The 20463-nt window shown below is 42.4% G+C and overlaps 1 protein-coding gene across 6 annotated transcripts in view; it reads right to left on the bottom strand.

Moving 5' to 3' along the window:
• Positions 1-20463, bottom strand: part of adkb (adenosine kinase b) — a 138180-nt gene that overhangs the window by 74945 nt on the left and 42772 nt on the right. For all 6 annotated transcript variants that reach the window (XM_025010756.2, XM_017438791.3, XM_017438799.3 and 3 more), the window contains 2 exons: positions 15703-15875; positions 11360-11468 (listed from right to left, as the gene is read on the bottom strand). In XM_025010756.2, coding sequence (XP_024866524.1) covers positions 11360-11468; positions 15703-15875 — 282 coding nt within the window. The remainder of the gene's footprint in view (positions 1-11359; positions 11469-15702; positions 15876-20463) is intronic.

Below are 20463 nucleotides of genomic sequence, written 5' to 3'. Positions count from 1 at the left end.
AATAATGGGACTAAACTAGCTACTAGTCATGTAATTAATCCATGCAGGCTCAGTAGAGAGCAGCATGCACAGAGGGGAGGATTCATCATAGCTTTTTGCCCCTCGCTCCCAGGGATACATGCCCTTCTTGTGTGGATGAGTCAGCTTACATCTTCTGACAACTGTGAGCCAAGGGCTTTGTCAAAAGGAACCACAGTTATTGTTTTGATTGCTCCTCCCCTCTTGTTATGTTCAAAATGCTTTCAAATGTGATTGTACCGCGGCGTCGGAAAGCAAAGCACGCACATAGAGAACATCCAAACGGGAACATGTCTGCTTTTTATTTACCGAGGACGATCATTTGGCGCTTTGGCGCGCTCTCTCTGTGGCCTCGCCTCCAAACTGGAACAAGCAGGCGTATCGGTGATTGCGGGGAGTGGCCCCCGTTGGCCGGCCAAAGCATTAGACAACTGGGCTCACTGTGCGTGACATTCAACCTGGCCAGTAACGACAGACGTGCTAATCAAAGCATCTCTGGCCTCCTCGCGATGGTGCATCTGGAGGACTTTGCCCAGTCGGGGTGATGTGCAGCTGCTCTGGCCACATTTCCACTCTGCTCCCTCGGGGGGGCGGGGATGGGGGGGGGGCACCAGCACTGGCACAAGAGTTTAGAGGCTCAAGAAATAAAAGCAGGAAGGGGGAAAAAAAAAAAAAAAAAAATTGTGGAGACTACCAATGCCACACATGAAAAATAAATCACAGCCAGCTTGTTAGCATTGCAGAGAGAGAGAGAGAGAAAGGGAAAGAGGAAGAGAAAGAAGGACAGGGAGGGAGGGGGAAGAACTGGGTTAAGAGATTTAATGTGTAGCTGAAAATCTGACACTTGCCAGAGGTCCAAATGTTCCACTAGAGCAACGGCAGCCCTGTCGGCTAAGTCTTTATAAAGCCTGCAAAGCTGCTTACAATATACACTTGAGAAACAATAGATAAGGTCAAAGTAGTAGCCCATGTTTGAGTGGAACCATGTATGAAAAATACAGACTTCCCCACTGCATGTGCTCAACACAGGCAAGCTTAATGAAACGCAGGAAAAAAAAAGAACTTTGTACTGTTGCTGCTTATACTAAAAACCGGTTTATTTATTTTACTAAATTAAAACAAAACAAAAAAATGTAGAGAATTTAATCTGCCACTCCTTTCATCCCAGCATTTTAGACTAAGATCATCTCATACTGAGAACCAACACAGTTGTAGCTGTTTTGAATAAACCCTCAGAAAAGCCTTCTGGGTAATCTCAGGAAACATTGTGAGGTGTCACGATGAGTGCACGTGTTGTCAGCTGCTACCGCATATAAGTTTAGCTCAGTATCTTCAAAACTGACTGAGTTATAGTCATTTTTCTGTTGGCTATCTTAAATTGGACCGACTCCAGAAGTTAATCAGTTGTAGCCATACAACCAGTCCGTTTCACTGACTTCTATCCAATGGTTTATGGGATGTTTTGCGAACAAACAGGATTGATTCCAAGAGGTAATGTCAAATTTTTAGGTACAGATGTTGCACAATGTGCTCAAAGTGAGCACTGGGGTCGAAGCTTAGCTGCTACTTCTCCAAACTTTAGTTGGATATCTGTAAAACTGACTGAGTTAGGGCTTCTGTTGTGTTTTTAAGCTCAGTTGGCTGTGGCGGCCATCTTGAGTCGGGTTGTCTGCCAAATCTAATCAGTTGCAGATGTACATCCAATGTTTTCTTTACGCATGTTTACAATTCTAAAAACTAAGTGGTTAAAATCATTTGCCACAACTAAACTAAAGTATGATTGTACTTTGAAAAAGTTTTTTTATTTTTATGTGTTTTTAATCAATGTAGCCTAGCTTAGTTAGACTAGCGTAACAAAAATAATGGAAAAAAAGAGGGGAAACTACTTACACAGAGCCCCCAGATCTACTAGACTCCCATCTTATGACTTGCTGTAGCTTAAAAAAATACAAATCCTGTATTGTTTGCAGTGGAGACAATGATTCAAATGTGAATATTTTGATTGTATAACTGTTAATGTCAATAAGGAGATTTTTAGGATTTAAGATTTGTAAAAATGTAGCAGAATTACGGCACCTTGGTTGCTACACATTTTTTTTACTACAACAAGATGGCAGCTCCGTAGTGTATGAAAGTTATATTAGCCTTACAGAGATTTGTTTAAAAACCAAACTGCTGAAAAGCTGAATGATGACCAACTAAAAGATTTCACATTTCCGAATGTTAAGACGTATCGTAACAAAAATTTTAACAAAGTCACAGAATATAATATCAGACAGACTCATCATGAACAATGAGTAATTTGGCGCAGAATGCGAAAAATAATCTTTAAAATGATAAACTGTTTCATATTCTCCTCAGAAGTCGCTGCCACCCTTCAAAAAGAGAAAGGAAAAAAATGACAATGCATCAGTTTACAATGGATCGAGGCCAAACTGGCAGCAGGAAGTTATGTGCTGTCTTATAACAAATAAACTAAATTTCATCAAAATAAATAGAAGAATAAAGCCTTGGAAAAGGACAATTCTGAGACGACAGTATCTACAGGGTTCTCACACCACCACCAGACTCGAAATTCAGGCACTTTAAAGGTGAATTTAAACTTTTCCAGCAGCTTATCGCGGTTTTAAACAGTTTGTGTCGACGCAAAGAGATCAGCTTCCTTCAGCAAATGTAGAGCAAATGCATCTACGAGTGCTGTGGTTTCATGTTAGCTCTGATGTTATGAAACTAGGAGATATTATCTACAGAAGATCCAGAAATGTTAACGCAAACATAACAACGTTTCAGGATGTGTGACTTCTCTGTGTTTACACGAAAGCGTCTTCAGCCAAACGACCCAATTAGCGCCCACCAACGCGGGTAAAAGGCAATAATATTTTTTGACCATGACTGAGTGCATGTGTTTGTTTGTCTGTAGTGTTAGCAAAATATCTCATGGACCACTGGACAGATTTTAGTATCATTTTCAGAAAGTAATCACTGCGTCTACAACCGATTAACCACAGCTAATTGTTGTTAGCAAACATAAAAATGTTTATAACTCAGTTAATTTTACAGATATTGAGCTAAGATTTGCTGTGGTAGTAGCTGAGAGTCATCCACATCAAGTACTCTGAGCGTGGCATCTCATTACAAGACGATCGCAGTCAAACATTAAAAGGCGGCAGGTGATATACATTCCTTCAAGGAATGCTAGCGCCTTTTATACTGATAGAATTTGTTTCTATGTAGGCAGTATTAAAGCATTAGTCTTTAAAAAACAATTTCTGAGTTGTTTTTTTTTATAGAAACCCAAAAATTAAAGCTATAATAACGCCCCACTTACAGGATCTAGGAAGAGGTGAAGCTTGAGGAGTCATCTAGTCTCTTTCTGGAAGAAAAACTATTGAATTAGACAGTAGTTAGAGTTTCAAGCAGTTTAAAACACTTTATCTAAAATTCATGCGCTTTCAAATCTTCGAGTCATTCAAATTAAAGTATTTTCACGAACTCCCCGCGCCCGTGCTGCTCTGGAAATCCGGTGTTACGGATCGCTTTTGATGAGAATATTCCAGAAATCATTATTAAGTCAAAGCTTTCTGCTCCTGTGTGATCATGTAACGCCGTCTGACAGTTAACTCCGCTCACCATCTTTGCCCAGGAGACGCGCTACTCTAAAGTGTCTGTGGTTCCATCATGTGAATCTTAATCAGATACTTAGCCAGTAGAGCAGGTTTTTACTCTCCCTGGTGAGAGTATCAACACATGGCTATCAGGCACAATTCACAGCCGCAAAGTGGCTATTTATTTTCTGCTCAGCATTACTTGACAAATAATTACTCAGGCTATTCAATTAAGCCGTGGAACCCACACAAACGGCCACAAACTCCCACTGTAGCACTGAAACATTATTCAGTGTTTTACAACTTGGTCTCATGAATAAAGAGGCACACATATGCCGGAGGCTTTGAAGCCGAGGGAGCGAGTTGAGGTGGTGGTGGTGGTGGGGGGGGGGACCAAGGTGACGGCGAGCAGAAATATCATTAAGTCTGAACTATTTCATCCAGCAGAAAGCAGAGCTGCCGCTGCTGTTGGTGGAGCAGATGCACACAGTAATCTGGGGTGAAAGGACATGGTGTTTTCCCCCCGCTGCAGGAGGAAAAAAAATATGCTTTTACAAGGTAAATGTGGGTGTGGGAGGAGGAGTCGCAAGCATGCTGGTAAAGCAATACGGGCTCCGGTCTGGAAACCTACCAGAGTCCAAATAAAAATGTTCCAATTAATAATTGTAAATAAAGCCTCCCGAAATAAAATCCAGCTCAGCCCTGCCAACTTTGTGTTTCCACACACTACTCTCTAACAAAGAGGAATGACAAACAAAAAATAAATAAATTTAAAAAAAAAAAAAATCACAAAATCCCTGCAGAAATAGACGCTACGCAGCATGAGAACTTTCCTCCTTAATGGAACGAGATGAACTTTGACATCATGTAAACAACTCCGGCCATTTTTGCTCCTCCAAAACTTGGTGTTTACACTCAAGTTAAACAAATAAATGATGTAGGCAACTGTGTTATGTTGCCTTTTGCGGTTTCAAAGTGCAAAATGAATCAATCTAGAAAATATGCCATTTCATTTTTTATGCTCAGTGCATTTTCCTGACAATATTTTACGTTCTGTGCTGTTATTTATAAGACTTCAACGTCCCCGACAGTAATTTCCTGCAATAGCTGGGAAGAAAACAAGCTCAATGGTGCCAGTGTGCACGAGAAATGTGCCCAAAATAATTCATTTACTTCTTCACAATAAGTGGATTCACTTTGGCCTCAGAAAGGTGTTTACTTTGGCACAATCTCTTCTCAACCAAGAAAACACTCGTGTCAGGCTGGTAAGACGCACCCATTGTACTGTGAATCATTGACTAGTGGCTGCGCACTTCCTGCACAATAAACGTCCTTTGCAGAAAAAAAAAAAAAAAAAAAAACTTGGTGCCAAAGAAAACAACAATTTAAGCTGGATTTAAAAAAAAAAAAAAATCCACATAATTATTCGAACTGTCTCAACTTTATGAGACCAGAGTTGTTTTAACTAAAAAAAAATTGCTTTATTTATGTTTTTGTTTTTTGGGTAGCTGCTAGTTCGACTAGGCTTGTGGTTTTTTTGAGAGAGCGCTCTGAGCGCTGGCTGCCTGCAGCAAGTAAAACACAGAGTGCTGAAAAATATTTAACACAAACATAGGTGCTGCGCATTTCCTGTTAGGCTTCTTCTTGTTTTCTGTTTCAGCCATCAGCTGCACCACAGCACAGCTAACAGGAAGTCATATTACATCATCCCGAACAAAAAAAACCACCAGACTTCAAGAGCTAAGATGTACCCAGTGACTATAATACTAATAAAATCTAAATGATGTTTTGATTAGTGTCCTGATCTGATACTTAAGACAGAACTGGAACTTTCCTACAAGATAGTGTTGAGGAATCTGTGTGAGCACCGTTTTCTGTCTCTGCGTGATGAACTAAAAGTAGCATCTCACTGGGCTGCAGCTGTTGGCGACAGGTTTGCAACCAGCGTTTGCAAGGGAGTCTCCCAAATGTTTCAAAAGGTTCACAAGAGTTTTCCTCACGTAAGTCGCAGAGGCTCACAGTCTCGCCGCTTGAACTTTGAGCATGTTTAAAAGAAATTTGTATGACAACTTCTATTTGGAAAAGTCGCAGACATCTTGAACCCTTTTCAGTCTGGGTTCTGTAACTTCTAGAGCCACAGCTGTGCTTTGACACCTCATCAGCAGCTCTCCAATGACAGAAAACATCCGAGGCTACCTCCCTGAAGGTCCAGGTTTAACACCAAGCTGAGGATAAATAATAATCATTTAAATCCTGGTCCTAATCTGCATATCCTCGTTTCAAAGGTGTACTACAGTGTATTGAATTGTAAAAGTAATGACGTCTGCATGCCAAGGTGCACACAATGTGGGCAAAGGCAGACAACAAAATAATGTGCACGGCCTAGATTATAGTTTTGCAAGCTGGGAGAACAAAATTAGGACTTGAATTTTAAAAATTGGCCGCACAAATCCTAGCTACACGATTTGCTGGTCGCAAACACTCAATATTCAGTGAAGCTACAACATAAAATTAGCTTTTCTTGCAATTTTTTTCACAATTTTGAGTCCCCGACTGGTCGGCAACAGTCGCAGCCCAATGAGAGACCCCCCCTAAGCAACACATCATCAGGCAAAACAAATGCAGCTAGTATATATATATATATATATATGGGTGGATAAAAGTTACATTTTGTCTTGACATTAGTCTTAGCAGTAAATGACAAAGTTGTCTGATGCCTGATAAGATCCACAGGAATATAAATGTTGCTTTACACTGACCATTTTAACTATGAAAAAAAAATATTATCATCTTCCTGTGTCTCTTCAACTCAATTTTTGTCCTTTTTAAACCACATAAATAGACCAAGAGATTTTTTTTTCTACTTGTTCAGATGTAATTTTAGAAAGGCTCACAACCTTTGTGGTCTTGCCTTAGGGAAGCATGTTATTCTTACATTGTTGGCTGAGTGTGTCTGCATTGATTGTTGATATAAAAGTGCAAAAAAAAACGAGAGGAAAAAAAAAAGAAATGGCTTTTTGGCAATTATGTTGATTACCTTGATTGCAAATGTAGGCTTTGCCCTAATCAAAGAGAGAATTGGTGACAAAAAAAAATCAACTTTTAGTAAAAAAGAATAAAAAGACCAAAAAAGTCATCTGCATAGATATACATAATTATATTTAGTACATATGGGTTGAAATATATTACAAAAATGTTACTTTTAATAGAGTAATCAGTGCAACACATTATTTTTGTTTAAGCTAAACATCAAAAAATATGTTCCAGCTCTGCCATGAAGAAGTAAAACTAAATATGGAGTATGGATAATTGTAAACAAACTAAATAAAATCCATAGACGAGTGAAAGCCACAGGATGTCTCCACAGCAAGGCGTCATCGGCCTCTCCACCTTGATTTACCGCACTCCGCCCACTCAGGCCTGCAGGGCCGAGGGGCTGGCTGATCCTCCAGCAGGGCCGGGCCAGCCTATACGTCCCACTGGCACAGGACGCCCCGCCAAGAGCCAATCACCGAGCCCCGCGCTCATGACAGCTCATTACCACTCAATTAGGCAGGTGCACCTCCACACGCAGCCTTCTGACAAATACAGCCCTCCCAGATGCATGTTTAACATTCGAGAGAATTATATAGTGACAGCAAACACTAAACACCTCACCCTCATCACTTGATTGCCTCAAGATTGGAATCCTATAATTGGCCCGGGCTATCGGGAGGAGAAAAAAAAAAAAAAAAAAAAGAAAAACCCAATGAATATGATCCAGTCGACTTGTAATTGAACAATAATGAATTCATATTCATAAGATGTTTGCTGGCAATTACAGAATCCCATCTGATTAGGCGCAATTTGAAATGACATTGTTCCATGCTAAAGAGTCTGTGGTGTCAGCCTAATAAAGAGGAGGCAAATCAGAGCAGTTGCCTGGCCGCCAACATGACCTCTAGAGATGAGAGACATGCTGACACAGTGGCTTGGCTGGTGACAGACGGGATTTGGCACCCATTGCTCTTTGTCCCCGAAATTCTACCGCCTATATTCGGTCGCACCGCAACAAAAAATAAAGGTTAACTTTCACATCTTAACACCAATAAGCGCAGACTGTACACATAACAAAAAGACAAGCAAGGCAAAAAAAAAAAAGATGATCCCTGGAGAAGAGATTCTAATCAAGATGAAATGATTTACAAATCTATTTAATAAGGCTTGCCAGAAGTCAAACTTGGCATGTAAATGCGGTGAGGATTAAATTTCATCGGCAACCAAGACTGTAACTGATCGCCTGCAGACAAAGGGGGAGCCTGCCAGTTTTTTTTTTTTTTTTTTTTTTTTCCTAACCCTCCACTTCCCTCATCCTCCCCTCCCTCTTTCTTTCCCATGCCTGCATTTTGCCTCGTGATCCCTCCCTGGCTATGTGGAAGGACAGGGCCAGTGCAGAGTGGTGCAGTACAGAGAGGAGAGAGGGAAATGGAAAAAAAAAAAAAAAAAAAAAAAGAGGTATGACAGAGAGAGAGAGAGAGAGAGAGAGGAGAGAGGAGGAACATTAGAGATAAAGAACAGTGGTGAGAGGGAGAGCAGAAGGACAGTGGAAGATGAAGAAGAGAAAGAGTCTCAAGGTCAACGTGAGGACAGTGTGGTCCTCTGAGTTGGACGCAGACACAGCCGCAGTCACCTCTGTGCTAATCAGCCCTTCGGCTGGCTGATGAGGTGTCAGATGTGTGTGTGTATGTGTGTGTGTGTGGAAAACCTTTTGCTTTGCGTTTTTGGCTGCAAAATGAAGAGGGCTGCTGGGGTGGAGTAACTCTGTGTGTGTGTGTGTGTGTGTGTGTGTGTGTGTGCCACTCTGGGGTTTAAGCAGGCTGACGTTCTGCTTGTGGTGCCAGTGCTGCGCTTTTCTTTCTTGCCCCCCCCCCATGCATATTATGCTACAGTGACTGAAGCTGAACTCCGCTTTCCCCTGCAGTGAGGGCAAGAATACAGCTGCCAATTAATGCTATATACAGTGTGCCAGTGTTAACAGTGTGAGGCATCCTGGTTCAACTTACTACGCGCTGTTTGAAGAAAAGAAAGCCCAAAAAAAAGAAAAAAAGTCAGCGAGCTAGTCCTCCTCGGGCGTGGCTAACCACTTGCGAGCTAACGGTGACTGCACTCCTAACGTAGGGCTCAAATGAACAGCTGTGATCAGATTTGTGACCCAACTACAGTGCAGCCTGTGCCTCATTGGTTGAGTTTTGTGCACCAGGCCAGTTGGCAGAGGCAAGTGTCTCCTCGTCTATCCTTGGGTTATTTTCTGACCATCTGTGCCCAGTCATTAACAGGCCTTTTCACAGTCAATTGTCTCGTTCCTCTTCTCTATTTCTGTTAGTTACATTGCGCGCGGCCGTGGGATGGAGTCCCTTTTCTATTCTTAAATGTAAATGGAGCGAGTTTGTCGAGGCCATTTGATTAGCCGGGGATCAAGGAGAGCTGTGGAGACATAGGTTAATTCAAAGTGGCATCATGGAGGATGCATCAAGCAGCGGAGATCAAATTACAGGGCAAAGCGCTCGGTGGCAAGAAAAACAAGCCAGTGGTATGCTGCAGAATGTGTGCGTGCATGCTGGGAGTGTTTAACAGCAAATGTTATGTGTGTGTCTGAGAGACTAGAGGAAGAGAGAGGCAAAGAAGACAGCAAAAGGGAGAGGAGGAGGAGGAGGTGTCCACAGAAGGCCAAGAGGGGGATGGGGATGGAAGGAAAGTGGGAGCAAAATAAGGGGGGGGGGGCTAACTGGGCCAGCGTGCACAAATCACCCTCACCAATTAGAGTCACTCATTTTCTCGTCCTACAATACCTCCGTTTCTGATGTTTACAATCGTCAGGGTGAGAAATAACTGCACACATCACTACAGCAGTGACGGCATTTGAAAAAAAAAATAAAAACAAAACGAAAAAGAAAGAAAGAGATGTGCCTAAAATGCGTTAAGCCATTCCTTCTCCTCGCCTTTGTTATTGGTCTTTGTGCAATGATTTGCCTATGGACCTAGATTTCCTAGCAACAGCCTGCCATTAAACATTTGGCAGGAGTTCAACATTCTCTCTCTTTGTGAGAAATGGCAATGCTGCCTCCCTGCTCTGCGTCTGCCACCAGCTCTGCCGCCGCCGCTGCTGCTGCTGGATGAGCCAGTCTGGCTGCAAGAGCTCTCTAATAATTCTGTTTTCATCCAATCACACCACATCGAATGCAGGCACCTTGAGAGCCTCTGCCAGGAATCATCAATCAGCTCCTTAACACGAACGCACGCTCCGACAACCCCGCGCACACATGTGCGAGCGAATAACATGCTAACATAAACACATGTGCACGTTTTGGTAATTAAATCTACAGATCAGAGTGTACATGACCGCATAAACCACCCAGCAGCAGTTTAATAAAAAATAATCAACCGAGCTCAGTAACACACAAGAAAGGTTAGTTCAGGGAGAGTGAAAAATTTACAATCTGGCTGTAAATTTGGTAAATACGCTTAAGTGCTCTCGACAAGGTTAATGGAGCCAGAAGGCCTTAGTGTATGTCGGTCTAGACACGACACACAGTATTAAGCGGGAATAGCTGTGGCGGTGGATCTGGATAAGCAGTTTAAAAGTGCGAATGGAACTCTAATAAAGCGAACGATCCCTCCTTGTTTTGACAAAGAGGCCCAGGAGGGACACTGAGCGTCGAGTTTTAGATTCCAAGCACTGACAAACACCCATTTGTGGCCCTTCTAACTCCCCCCTCGAATCCCACGGAAGCTTTTCCCTGTGCACAAGACTGTCGGATGTGGGCAAAACCCAACTGCCAATTTGCAGAGGATGTGCCATGTTTGCTAATGTGAAGCAGAGGCTAAAAAAAAATGAGACCACACAAACTCCCGAGGATGGACGGACTGATCTGCCATTTGGCTCAAGCACTAACAGTATTTTATGTTATTTATGTTAGGTGTTTTCTTCCACGACTAGACGGTTAGTCATGAAACTACCATCATTACAGCTCGATGGTCCAATTTATGATGCGTGGATGGCTTGTGGACAACAGGGGGAGCATTGTGAATTTCACTTGGGACAGTATCCCAAGGATTGTGTTGATGACCAGGCTGTAACGCTGATTTATACCAATAATGAACTGCTTAAAGACGTGGAATGCAGCGCAATTTCAGGGCTATCACTTTGACTGGAGATGAGGGGGACTGTTGAACCGCCAAAATTAGATCTAATCCCAAATGGTGAAACTTGAGCGCGGTCGTCCATCCTTCTCTGAAGCTGCGAGTGAAGACATTACCTCAGCGGTGCAGGCCGAGTGTGTGCAAATGTCTCGGCACACATCTGTCCCCCTCAATCTGTGCGCGTGTTTTGTCTGCGAGCCGAAGATTGTGTAGGAGGGGGCAAAGCCGAATGAACTTGAATAATCAATTTTCACACTTTGGCAGCACCTGTTGGCTTGTCTTCATGTTAAAAGAAATGAATGAATACATTACATGTAGAACAATTTCACACTGTGCTGCAGCTTCGTGCACAAAGACGAGGGGAAAATAGGGAAAATGGAGCTGTATTGTCTCAATAGGTAACAGAGCTCATTTTATTCAACAAAGGATGAATGGATATATTGACAATGCAGAAGGCGTGCTGAGGCATTTCCTGAATAAAGCCTCTTAACATTTTGTCCTCCTCTGGCTAACAGAGTTTGGGAACAGTCATTCCGAGTGTAGAGGGTCTCACTTACCGCAATATAATAGACTTTGGCTTTCTCCACCAGCTCCCAGTTGCTGTCCAAGTCCAGGTGTTTTTCCTTTTTGTAGCAGTTTGCCGCTGCCAGGTTAGCAACAAGGGACCTGCCGAGACAGACCCCATAAATCTTCTGCCTCCCTTATCATCCATCTTAATTTTGTCTCAAAAACATCTTTAAAAAAAAACCTCACAAAGGCTGCAGAATTTCCTTTGTTTTTGTGATATGAAAAGGATGATAATATCTTCTTTGAGTGCCTAAACCACAATGAAATAAAGTCATCTGGATGTCTTTATTCTGCAAACATCAGACATTAAAATAAGATATTTGAGATAAACAATAGGCTACCTTGAAATTATTCATATAATCATATCAGCCGCAGAAGTGGCTCATTGTTAACGAGGGTTGAAAAACAACAAAACCGCATTACTAAATGAGCACTTTAGTTGAGTAGTGAGTAGTGGGAGATTGAAGCAGGTGGCATTATCTTAACATAGCTCATTACCCCGTCCTCATGTTCCTTCTCTTTATGAGCGGCCATCAAAATGAGTGCACCCATCATAGCTACTTAAGGGGAAACTGTTAGGCGACCATACGAGGGTGTTGGAAGGAGTCTCTTCTCATAAGGCAAGAAAAAGCTGCTGGCCACGGTTGGTGTCTGAGAGCAGAGCAGAAGTGTGCTAAGCTGATCAGAGTGTGATGACAAAGGCTTCGGTGTGACAGCAGGACGGGGACTGCGTTTGACCTGAGCTGCGGTAATGGACTCAAAGGTTGGGACAAACATGACAGGCAAAACGAATGTCATTACCCAGGGAGTCTGACAGATATGAGCACAGAGGAGCACTGTGAAAGAACAAACAGATCTGATGATATGATACATTTAAAAAGGCCACACCAAAAGGGCCCAGTGTTACCCATTCAAAAGAAAAATGCTGAAAAATCAAATCCTTTAAAAAAAAAAAAAAAAAAAACATGCCATCCAATAAAGGTGGGAGGTTATAATCCATTTTCTGATGCATCGAGATGCGGGCTTGAACGATTCGGAATCAATTTTAAAATTGATAGGTAATTAATGTTAATAGAAAGATGTTGAGGAACACAAAAGGTGGAACAGAAATGGAGCACTAGACTGTTTATGGTGCGGTGTCCAATCCTGGTCCTGGAGGGCCACTATCCTGCGCGTTTTAGGCGTTTCTCAGCTTTGACACACCTGATTTGAATGACTGAGTGATTAACAGGCTTCTGTAGAACTTGAAGACCTGCTGAAGAGCAGGGAAACAACTAAAACATGCAGGATAGTGGCCCTCCAGGACCAGGATTGGACACCACTGGAAAGAGAACTCCTTCTGCTGTGAAAACCAGTGGTTGATAGAGTTTCGGCTTTTATGAAGCCAAAGGGGAAAAACGACTTTTACAAGAGCCACACTAGATTCCACCTCAAAGAGAAATAAATAAATAAAAACAATCGCTGTTATCTGCTAGCTGCTAATGAGCGTATCAAACAGGGGGACATCAAAAATATCCACCTAACTTGGAAAAGGCAAAGTGAATTACGAAGTCCGTTGTAACTTTGGTTGCAAAGGATTTGTGTCCACATTCAGTGGTTGAAAACCTGAGTTGGGCTCCATGTTTTACGCTTTGGAGCTACAGTAGAACACAATCATCACAGCCATGCCTACACTTTACAACAGGACCAAAAAGAAGTTGTGGAAACACTAAAAAAAGCAGGTCAGATAGCTCTAGCATGTGATGCATGGACAGGTACTGCCACAGACCCTTGTCATTGTACTCAGCATTTTGACTCCTCTTCTTCATTTCGTTACCATTATCTTATCTGGATGAAAAGTCTTACACTGCAGTCTGAGAGAATCTATGCGCACGGTTTTATTTGAAGTGTGATTACGGATTAGGGCCGCACAATAATAGTAAAAACTTGAGATATCAGTTGATATACACCCACATTTTCCTCACTCTTCTGTCATCACTATCATATAAACCAGATGTGGGCATCAAGGTCAGTGAGGGTCCGTTGGATTAACCAAATACATTATTAGCAACAGAACAAGAATGCTTGGAACTTGAAATGTAAACGGCCTATGGTTCATTGCAGTCCAAGCCGTCCTCTGTGATAGTGATGTTGTGCTCACTGACACTGTGATGAGGATAAATCTTCAAAATATTGGGCAGCTTGATTGTGGATGCATCGAGATCCATCAATAATTGTTTTATAAATGCGCCGCAGCCTATACAGCGTATCTGAAAATAAAAGAATAAATGAACAAACATCCATCCGTCCAATTTTTTTAACCAGCTTTTCCTTCACTGGTCGTGGTGAGCTGGTGCCCATCTTCAGCAGTCACTGTGCAAGAGGTGGGGGACACCCTGGACCGGTCGCAAGTCCATCACAGGGACACATAGAGACGAGCGAGACAAACAACAATTCACCCTCTCACTCACAATATTGATTAATAAACTGATCAACCAGTTCATTCATCAACTTGACATCTCACATGTACTTTTAAGACAAAACATGAACATTTGTAAGCTTTTTGTGCGTTTCGTGCATAAAAATGTGTACCTGGACAGTGAAAAGGACAATATTCCTCTCCTCAGTTTTGTAAAGTCAAACTATAAAGTGCATTTAGGTGAAACACAACTGTCTTTAATTTGTACATAAAGGTACTCCATATGTCATTAGGGAAACCACTTGGTGGCACAGTTAAGCAGCAGAAACTCAATCCAAAACAAAGAAAAATGTTAGAACAAAACTAAAATTAAAGACAAACTTGAAACCTTCAAGCTATTTTCATAGTTCTTATCATAGAAAATAATTATTCTTATCCAAACTGTTTTGTGTAGTATTTTAAAGCTAAATAAAATACCTACTCTGTGGAATAAAAATCCTATAGTTTGCCTGCTATAGACAGCGAGTCTGAGACCTGACTGGACTGGGTGCCACAACAATAATTTTTCTTTTTTTTTTTTTTTTTTTGAGTCAAAGATGGCATTTATCGTCATACGCTTACCTCAGGAAATAAGCTGTTTGATGCTATGCAATAAAGTTTAAATTACTGCATATTTATTCTTTAAGGACATCGGCGGAGGAAAAAAGTGAAATAAAAAAATCAAGCATCGAGCTCCACAATAACATCTCCGTGTAACTTTGATGGAAATGATTTCGTTTTGACAGCTGAATGTCCTCCAACAGAGACTGGCCAGCGCTCAAGTGATTGTAATCAGCACATAAAACTTATTATGAAATATTATGCTTAATTAAATTAATTTTAATTAGTTTTATGAAGCTATTAGGGCTTCTTTTTTTTTTTAAGTTCAAAAAAGTGGATGCAAAATTTTGGGCAGCAATCACGCAAAAGTCTGAGATCCTGGAGGGACTGACTGATTGTACCTTTGATTGCACGTGGAAAACTAGAGAAAAAAAGGGGCTTTTTAATGTGGTTTAACATGCATATTTCTTTTAAAGACTGGAACTCAAACTCTTAGATTTGAGTAGGTGGGATTTTTTTGTTTTTTTTTGATGACTTCCACTAATAACCTGAGAGGCTGTGACATGTTTGCTCCCGTTCCTTCAAAGCCATCACTTTTCCAATCTCGCCCCGCCAACGACCTTTCCTCCAGCCTCCTGAGCTGTCGGTTAAACACCTGTAAGAAATATTACAGAGTTCGCCTCCCTGAGCACGGCACCTGACCTTTTCAGGTGTCAGAGCCCACATCAAACAAGCCCACTAAGACTATTCACGGGGGCTGCCTCCCAGGGTGGTCAGGGTCCAGCGGCTGACTGACTGACAACCGCAGTATCCGTGTGGATAAAAGGCTGCAGAGGAGAGGAGTGTTTAGAGAAGGTGGTTATTGATCGACGCCTGGCCTATCATGAACTGCAGCCTTTAATGTTAGTGATATTTGTGTGTATCAGCGCAGAGTTTGACCTCTGCTGTCTCAGATGTGTTGATGATGATGCTAGAGTGAGAGTCGCCAGAGACGCTAAAGCCCCTTTTTTTTTTTTTTTTTTTTACAGGCGAGAAGGCTGACAGGTGAGAACCGGGATTGCCCAGGAATCTCTGACACATTGCTACTGTCAGCCTATAGATGGATGACAACTCGCTGGGGCTGCAGAGACTGAGTGGGGCCCTCGGAAAACAAGCTCAAGCTGTTCTTTTTCTTCCTTACGAAGTGTGAACATAGCAGTGATTCCCTGTTATGACTTCCAGAGAAATCGAATACCTAAAAAGGTTAAAAAAAACAAAAGGTTGTTTCTTGGTCCGGGACAATTACGGGTGCCAAAATCCCTTCAGAAATCGTAAGGGTTTAAGAAGGATATTAACCTATTGTCTCCTGTAATGCAGGCTGCACAGGTACCAGTCGGCTCCTCGTTCTGCTCGTAGTAATGCGCGTCAACGTGGGCTTCTTCGGCCTTCTTCTTCAGAATCTCCCCGAAGTGGTCCTTGCCAATGCACCCGAAGAAGGTAGCCACCTTATGTGGTTCCTGGATCATCCACTAGGAAAGAGAAAAATAAAGACAGTTACAGAGAGCTCCGTTTACAAATATAAGTCTGTTCGAGGGGTCAAGTTCGGCGAAGGCAGATGGCATCCAAACTGTAGCTTCACAGCAAACATACTGCTTGTGATATATGAGAGCTGCGAGCTGTCGTAAACAACCCAAAACCCAACTCCGCAGCACACACAGAGCGACTATTCTCATCCAAGCACTCCTCCTTCCTGCCTGTGTGCTAAAAACAGTCTCATCTCCTTATTTACACAAACCCAATAATTTAAGGCTTCATCCTTCTTATGCAAACACAGGCTGTGTGTGAGTACGCACCCGCTGCCACAGGACACTCCCCGAACTGCTCTCTTTTTTTTTTAATGTGGAGGGGGGTCTCGACAGTGTTGATGTACTCGGTGACTTTTACCTGACGAAAGAGAACGAGGGNNNTGCTCAAATTCTACAGTGCTCAGGTTTAACCTCCAAAGATTTATTGACGTGCAGTACGTGCTGCTGTTTGCTTATTTTATTGCTGCCTCCTGCTTTGTTGCTGACGGCGGCCCCCTTGTGAATGAGATGTTGCTGCTTTTGGAGATGACCTGTATACGTGTGAAATTAATCATTTCACACGACCAAATAGCATCTTGGCGCGGGAAGAAAAGTGCATTTTCATCATCGCTCGTCCCGTTGTCCCTCGTTATTCTACTCCCCCCCACCCCAAATCTGGTCTTTGGATAAGCAACTCAAAGGAAAAAAAACACATAAAAACAGAACAGAAACGATTCATTATTTAAAACAAAGCGAACATTAATTTCCAGTCCAAGGTTGCTTGTTAAACAAACTGCTAATGAGGGTAGATTTCAGCATTTCTGCCTAAAAATCTAAAACTAAACACAGTATAATATCCATATAAAGACATTTTAACCTAAAAATAGCATAAAACACACGGAGATAATAAATATTAGATCTATAACTAAATACAAAAACAGGGATAGTGTCTGCAGTACAAGAAACATTTAATGACTACATGAAAATTAAAACTAGGGAATATTTTTCTGTAAAAATAAGGCCGCATTTTATATTTGAAGTCAGCAATGTGTTTAAAAGTAGTTGTGACAGAGGTTTGTTTACTCCTGTGTTCAATTACTAACTCATTTTAAAACACAACAACTGTGTATTTGTTTTATTTTAACTCTTGATCAATATGATGTTGAAGCAAGACTTCTAAAAATGTACACTTTTATTTTTTTGCTGCTTTTAGTTTTTATTTGGTCCAATTACGTACCACTAGTGTTCTGAACTGAGCACAGACCAGTTCAGCCCCCAGACTCCTTTACAGCAAGAAGCTGCTGTTTTACCATTAGGTGCTTCTGCACTGTATTGCTAAAACAAAGATTTTTTTCTAAAAATAAAAATAAAAAACATCACAAATGGAATCATCGTATTCCAAAGCCTAAACATTTTGTTCGTCATCTATGATGCCTCATTAGATATGCGTATAATCACAGTTACTGGCTGCTGAATTGTGCACTTGCCACACATGCCAGCCCGATCCTAAAGGAAAGCAATTTTCAAAATAAATTTACAATTTAGATTTTACAAACGCACCTCATTCAGTCTTTAACAAGCTGGAGCCCTATGATTGCAGCATGTTTTTGTCTTTTTTCTTTTGTATAATCAAATTTCATCTATTGTTTTGGTAAGCAGCAACGAACCAAAGGTGGACAATAATGGTTCTGTCTGTGCCTGTCTTCATTTGTCTGCCAGGTCAGTAAAATATCTTGTGAACTACCGGACAGGTTTTTATGACATTCACAGAAAGCAATCGTTGGACTCGCACCTACAACTGAATAACTTTTAGAGTCAACCTGATCAAAGATTTCATAACTCACCATTTATTATGTTGCCCTTTTTTGCAAACAAGATAAGCTTTTGGTTTATCACATTATATTTACTGTCTTGACTTGCTTTTTCTGAAAACAAGGTTGTATCAAGTTGTGTTTTTAACTTTAAAAAAAAAAGCCCATTATAGTTTTCTACTTCGCTTTAAATTCCCCGTGAAATGAACAGTGGTGAAGTCACATTTGCCTTCTGTATTTTGGTCCATGAACAGCCCGACCATGTGTCATCTTGAGTCATGATTCAGTCTTTCAACCACGTCTCTGGCTCTCCACCTGGCTGAAATACACAAACACGTGCGCACACAGACATCCGCGCAAATCCGAGCTCGTCTTCCCTAACCTCTTGCTGCAGGCACCTCACACTTATCAAGGTCACTGGCTTGGGTGCACGTCAAGTCCAATCTGATTTTCCCTTCGCAGTGATGAGCTCCGAATCCAAGGTTAGGAGCTGCAGGCTGTAAATAATGACAGCGCGGGCCCCTCCATTTGCAGGCCTCTCAGGTGGGAATAGAGAGGGCCACTGCGGGGCCTCGGTCCCTCTGTGATGACAGCATGGTGAGTCACACCAACCAGCGACCTCACAGCCACTGAACTCTGCTGCCTCCTCCACCTTCTCGCTGTCACTGACGAGCGGCTGTACTCTCTCTGCCAGCTCTGCTTGTCATTTTACAGGGTCATTAACGGACACACGTACACACCAACATGTGAATACACAGTGCACCCACGCAGGGAAATGACTGACACACACACACTTATGCACACATACAGAGAAATCCTCTCTAGCTTCAAAACTCTGTGAATTCAACGAGACAAAAAAAGCCACCCCTACTTTTTCCAGAACCTGCTCTCATCTAATAAACACAAAGCAACAACAGATAAGAGGAAAATGTCTTCATTACGAGCATGTAAAAAAATGTATCTCGCACTTTTTTCATCCTCCCCCCCTCCTCCGTGGAGCACAGGAGTGGGGAGCTACATGAATTCATTTCCATCGCTGGCACCCTGCAGACAATCTCTCTCCATTCCCAGATTATGTGAGATAATACCTCCATTATGACAAAAGCACTATTCGCAGGGTCGTCGAGAGGTCAACCAACCCTGTGCTGGGTATTCATGCTTAGTCACATCCCAATTATATCGCAGTGGCAGAGGCAGAAATTGGCAAATGTACATCAAGGCGCTTCATTACCGAGGGCCGCTCCAGTGAAATTAAGCAGCAGATGAGACAGAGTGAGATTTGCCCCCAGGCGACACGTTAGTGAGAACAAGAGGAGGATGGGAAGAAAAAAGGAAGCTGAAGTAACACGTTTTTTTTTTTTTGTGAAGGTGCTCGCAGCTTGTTTCTTGCACAGCAGCTCATGTATATTTACTTAACAAGGGAGAACGCTGGTCCCCAAAGATTAAAAAGTTCCCATGGCACACCACAGCGCTGTATCTCTAGGTGCATTCAGATACAGATGGGAAACTTAAGACAAACAAGAGGAAAAATAATCCCTGGAAAACAGAGGGTGCTCCACAGACTGCTACAGGCAAAGCAATGATAAATATACATTATGTTAAGTGGAGAATAAATCTGGCGTCACTTTCTGTTTAGTTTCAGTTTACCCAAATACGCCCAACCCCCAGTGTGCCCACCCAAAACTGGCCCCTGGGCCACCAGATAACTATTAATTATGACATCTTGTGGCTGCAAAGAGCCCCACTTGGGGACCTGACCTCGGTCTGCTCCTCAACATCCAGCAGCTGCCACTCTTCACTACGAAGGCAGCCTCTTCGTGTGGCAGCTTCCAGGAGGGCAATTACACAGCCCAGATGAGATGAGGCAGCTGAATGTTTGGGACTTGAGTGCTCAGACTGCTATTAGCACTATAAGCCATTACATTCCCTCCTCTCCTTCCTGCTCCTCTCTCTCCTCGCTTGCTGCTGTATATTGATGATGTGGTAATGGGACCTCTAGTTAGATATTCCTCCTGTAAAAACAATGTCTTGTTTCTAGTCTCCCTCAGGGGTCAATGTATTCTCCTGGAGTTGCTGGGGCTCATTTCTGCTCTATTAATGATGCAATTCCAATGCAATTCGGATCTACTGAAGACACAGCAAGGGTGGGCTTTTCTGCGGGGAGTTGACAGACGACGCTTGGCGTTATCCTGCAGCTCAAAAACAAAGTGGCGCCTCCTGCACATCACAGGGAAGCTGGTTGGCCGTCACTCTTTGCCACCCTCTCGCGCCGCTTAGATCATCCTTTACGTCTTCATTCTTCCAGCTTCACCTCACCAGCTGGTTTCCCCTTAAGAATGGCCGTCCCTAATGATGGTATCAGCCTCAGCTAAAATTCAAAAGGGCTATTAATAAAGACCCTAAAATAGGAGAGGGAGAGCCTGTTGGGGTGGCCGTCTTTGGTTCGCAGCTTCTCTTTTTAGAGTCAGACGCAGAGAATGAAATCACTGCTTCTGTTCACTGCGCGGTTAAAACAACCAGCAAACATCTGTCCATCAGGGCCTGTCATCGCGAGCGCTTTTATATAAAACACTGGTGGAGTGGAGGGCCCCTCACCACGAGTGCTGACATTGATGAGGTCTGGCAGCTTCCATTAAATCACTCTTTCCTGTAAAGTGCCTGGCATCAAAGCAACCGGCCGAGATTTTTCACTCAATCAGGTAACACCCCCCACCCCCCCCCTACACAGATAAAAACACAAA

Source organism: Kryptolebias marmoratus, linkage group LG17 (assembly GCF_001649575.2).
Source record: "Kryptolebias marmoratus isolate JLee-2015 linkage group LG17, ASM164957v2, whole genome shotgun sequence".
NCBI classification, from domain to species: Eukaryota; Metazoa; Chordata; class Actinopteri; order Cyprinodontiformes; family Rivulidae; genus Kryptolebias; species Kryptolebias marmoratus.
The sequence above is the reverse complement of the archived record's forward strand: the minus strand, read 5'-3'. Positions and strand labels throughout refer to the sequence as shown.